The 4,849-nt window shown below is 31.1% G+C and overlaps 1 protein-coding gene across 1 annotated transcript; it reads right to left on the bottom strand.

Moving 5' to 3' along the window:
* Positions 1–109: 109 nt before the first annotated feature.
* On the bottom strand, positions 110–4,643 carry LOC115448658 (1,2-dihydroxy-3-keto-5-methylthiopentene dioxygenase). Its single transcript, XM_030176161.2, has 4 exons — positions 4,403–4,643; positions 3,665–3,831; positions 2,931–3,063; positions 110–2,197 (listed from the first exon to the last, which is right to left on the bottom strand). Exons 1-4 carry the CDS (start codon positions 4,523–4,525, stop codon positions 2,063–2,065), a joined length of 558 nt encoding a protein of 185 aa, XP_030032021.1. The 5' UTR covers positions 4,526–4,643; the 3' UTR covers positions 110–2,062.
* Between the last annotated feature and the right edge of the window lie 206 nt (positions 4,644–4,849).

The following is a 4,849-nucleotide window of genomic DNA, read 5'->3' as shown; positions in this document are numbered from 1 at the left end:
TACTTTCTAGTAGTTATTACACAAACCACAAAATGTACATATTCAATTTCTATTAGGCCGTGATTGTCAGTTAAATATGAAGAATGTAATTTTAAAAGAAACCAAAATATGTAAACCATATATTTTTATTCAACATATACATAAAAAGATAACATATTGTATAATATAAAGATTAAATCACTTTATAATAAAAAAATAGATTTTAGATTTCGATTTCATTAACATTAGGGGATCAATATTCGCTTTAAAAATAAATGGTCAATGTGAAATGAGTATTTATGGAAATATAAAAAAGTTACTTATGTCATAGTGTTTCCATATTATCAAATATAATTCTTTTTAGTCGAAATTGGATCGGGATTTCGTGTTTAGAAATTTGACTACGATAATTATAGAACGCAAATGAAAAATAAAACTTTACTTGACTGTTCTACAATTTAACGTGTTATAGAAATACTTATCGCTATATAAATCTTTGTAATGGGATATTTTACTTTCACGATTTTCACAATTATTCTATACGTAATTGCAAATAGTAAGAAAGCAAAACTATTTTGTGAAACGCGCAATAAAATTGATTAAAAATGTAGCAGTAATTCTTATTTCAAATATTGCAATGTGCAAGAATGGGCGCGCAGTGGGGTAATAGTTTCATCTCCTTCTGTCTTGTGTATTGTAATTCCTCATGACGTCACAAAGGTATTATTGCGTCTCTATTTCGTTTTTTGACATTTAGCCCTTCCATCGTTTTTTAACGTTCAAGACCATTTTTCACCGGATTTTGATAGTGCTTTCTATTTTAGATTTTAAATGAAGAAATCTTTTGATAAACTTGTTAAAAAATATGAGTAATATAAATACAGACCATTGTAACCTGTAAGCTGCTTTATCAAAATAAAAAATCTGTGAAAAAGTATATTTCATACTAGTTGCCTTTAGTGTAAACTGTTTTATTGAAAATAGAATTTGATGGAAAATAAATATAATTGAGCAAACTTATTATTCCAAGTGTGTTTTAAAATTAGTATGAAACTGTTTAAAATTCTGTTTATAGAATAAAATAAAATACTAACCTGAAATCACAGATAAACTGTGAAAGCCAAAAGACGAAGGAAGAAGAAAATAGACAAATCATAATTATAACTCCCTGCAAATCATGATGTTGCATCTTCAATGTTTGGATTTACATATTACCAGAAAATTTGCAGTGATTTATAACTTACGTTAATTAGCTTTTAGCCGCACTACTTAAGGGCATTGAATAAAAAAAAAAAGTCTACTCATTCTGAATGAGAAAATTGAATCAAATATTTTTTAATTTCTTGGAAAAACGCTTTATTCTTAAGCTAATAACAGATTAACAACGGCACTACACTAGAAATATAAACATCTTATACATTATCACATTTTACTTTAGTATTGGGCACTTTTATATATTTGCTTCAAAACCTTTGTCACACCAAGACATTTGATGTAGTTTCCAATGAATTACATTAGTTATATAAATCATTATTATACCCTACCTACCTAACCGACCCTAGGGATAAATATTAAATACATATTATATCAAATATTGCAACTGCTTTTCTAAGATAAAATGTCTATACAAAAAAAACAGTGGTCAAATGTATATAAGAGCATCACTTGAGCAAGACTCGACTGACTTGACTGATTTGCTTTTTTTGTTTCTAATTATCTGGACATGGTTTATATCCAAGAATTGTGAAAAATCAATAGGAAAAGGCAAATGTTTGGAAATTTGTGAAAATTGTCAATCTCTAAAATCACCTAATCAATTGCAATGACGTTTTTTGAAAGTCTAATCAGTTCTTGCAAGAATCATAGAAGTTTGGACCCCATAAGTGGCGCTGTTATTGAAACCCAAATGTGGTCACATTTTGTTTTATACAAGTGTGATAATTTGAAAATGACTATCAGGCCTACTAGTACAATATATTTTTTAATGGGCTGTAACTGCGCTGCCTACAGTATACTATAACTGTTGATAAATACATAAAATTAACCACTTTAACTATATGTTCATTTCTGATTGACATGGTATTTACGAAGCTGCCTGAGCGAAGCCCTGGTGTAGTTTGTGCACATACTCCTTGCGGCATTCCATGTCGTCAGCTGGCCGGTTGTAGGGCTGCCACACCGGCTCGCCGATGAAGAACCTCTTCGCTTTTATGTAGTTCTGGAAAAAAATATATATTAGTCGTATTATTCGCTTTTGAATGAGATATTTAAGATTTGTACTTTGACTTTTTATAAGAATGGCACAGTGACTCTAGCACCAGTAGTAGACCCAGTGCACCTGATGGTAAGTGGGATGGGGACCAATAGAATGTTAACTGGCGACAGATGACTATTCCTCGGCAATCAACACAATTATGCCCACCAATTGAAAGTGGATATACACAACCAGATCCTATCGAACAATTCATTTTTAAAAAAGTATGTTGTGTCAATGCCACATTAAAAGGTTGTGGCTTTATACATTATAACACTAAATTATACAAATAAAAGTTAATTGCCATATATACACATATGTAAGAGCATTACTTAAGAGAGCTTTGATTGATTTTGCCAATTCCTTTTTTGTGTTTACAATTGTCAGGACAAGGTTTGTATAAAGAAAAAATTTCTAAGTCTGGAAGTGGAAGCAGTGAATCGCGATATATCGCTGGTTTATTATTACAAGGATCAAGTTATATTTTTTTGCATAAATTGAATTATCATACTTCAACGGGATCACATCTAATTATGAATATGAAAGCCGATGTTAGATGGAATAAAGGGAGAACCATGAATTAAAATTTTCATAATTACTAACATGAAATTACTATCTAATTTTTTAAACATCAATAAAATTTAACATAAGACCTTGCAATAATGAGTGAGCAATATTATAAATAACGAATACTAACATTCGTGTCGAGCGTGAACCTGTGGTATATGCCGCTCGGTATGACGATCATGTCGCCCGCGCTCACAGCGATGCGGATCCACTGGTCGGCGCCGTCACGCACGTCGAAGTACCCCGACCCGTCCAAAACAAATCTGCAATTGATACACATATTCTGTAAGAAATTCATTCATCATGAAAAAAGGCAAATAAACTGCGGAGATATCATTAATATATTCTTAGAAATTATGTGGCAGTCTATTAATTAGTTTGTCTAGGTACAATCATTTTGTTTATTTCTTCAGTTAGGCATGTAATGTGTGTGATATGTTCCAGTTTGGATAAAATTGTTGGTATTGTATTGGCATACATTAACATTGATGTACACAAATACAATATTGCATATTGGCTTATGTCTAGCAGTGGCCTGGAATAGGATGATGATTTGATGACACTAAAATATTATAGCATAGCTAGGTAACCCAGAGCCCAGGCACAATATAATAAAATAATATGGGAAGAAAGAAAAAGCTCCCTGACTATTTGTTGGTAGGTAAGGGTTATATATCTAAAAAAAAACATGATAGTCCCTGGCTATTAAGCCTGCGTTTGCTGTGTCCTGTTAAAATATAAAGATGTCTAGCACAGTGCATTGTCACGGTTAACTGAATATTGACCATCATATGCATCATTATATCACATTTAGTTTATCAGCGCCTTTACAGTAATAACTGCATTTTTTTTCTCAAATATTACCTAATTTCTTCATCAGTGTGTAGATGCTCCGTGTAGAAGGACTTGATCTTCTCCTCATAGTTGGCAAGGCACTCCTTGGAGCAGGTCATCTCATCTTCGTAAGTATATCCTCGCTCCTTTTTCAGCTTGGATAGAACACCGTCTGTTGCATATGTGTCTACATTCAACTAAAAACATAACATACCTATTGACTTTGTTGCTCAGGTAGGTTAAGGAAATGCTTGTTTTCATTATTTCAATATTGTTTTTACTTGAATATTGATTATGAGCAAATTAAAATGTTTTTTATTTGTAAAAGGTTCTTTAATTACAATCTATGGCATTAAAGAAAAGATTGTGTATAAGGATGAATGTATAAGAAAAGGAAATATTTACTTTATTTTACAAAGCTAGATTTTCCTCATCTTAGAATTGTAGGTATCATGAAATATATTTAAAAGTATAATATATAAGATTTTATATATGATCATTTCATAGTTGAGATGAAGTACAATTGAGACGAGTTCTACCGATAACAATATCTAAGAACAAAAACAAACGCTGATAAGAGCAATTATGTTGCTAATTACATTAAAATTAAAAAAACTGGGGAGTGATAAAATTCAAACTAACAAGACAGGAAGTGAGTTGCGAGAAATCTTTGCAAATCACAAAAATTCTATTTTTTTTGCACTATTCTAGAAAAATATTCAGTTATGAACCTTAATTGCTGCATCTCGAAGAGTAAAATAAACGTACCTTGAAATATTCAACACCAGTTTTTTCAAACAAATGTTCAAGAGAAATGTATTCCGGTGGATTTTTATGATGTTCCAATCGTTGGTCAGTAGTTTCATTGTCCATGTACCACGCTTGAACCATTTTCTTGTTTTAAATTTATATATAATAATAAAAATATTTCTAGAAGTCTATTGCGAAAGCAATCAAAACTTTGATGAAAACTCAAAAGTCAAACGTCAAATGTCGCACTGGACAAGTGATTAACTACAACTCAAATTGCTTATATCGAGTATATCGATTACATTTGACATAAATCGATGGTTAAATTAAATTCGCAATAATTTTCTATAAATCAACTTCATTATCATCACCTGCATGAAGTGTACTCCGCAACATAGACCTCCTCTTATATTTAACTTGATGAGACCCTATTATTTTGAATTAGTATTTAATTTATTTCAAACT

This window comes from Manduca sexta, chromosome 25, assembly GCF_014839805.1.
Source record: "Manduca sexta isolate Smith_Timp_Sample1 chromosome 25, JHU_Msex_v1.0, whole genome shotgun sequence".
In the NCBI taxonomy this organism is placed as follows: Eukaryota; Metazoa; Arthropoda; class Insecta; order Lepidoptera; family Sphingidae; genus Manduca; species Manduca sexta.
This window is presented reverse-complemented; position numbering and strand designations above follow the sequence as displayed.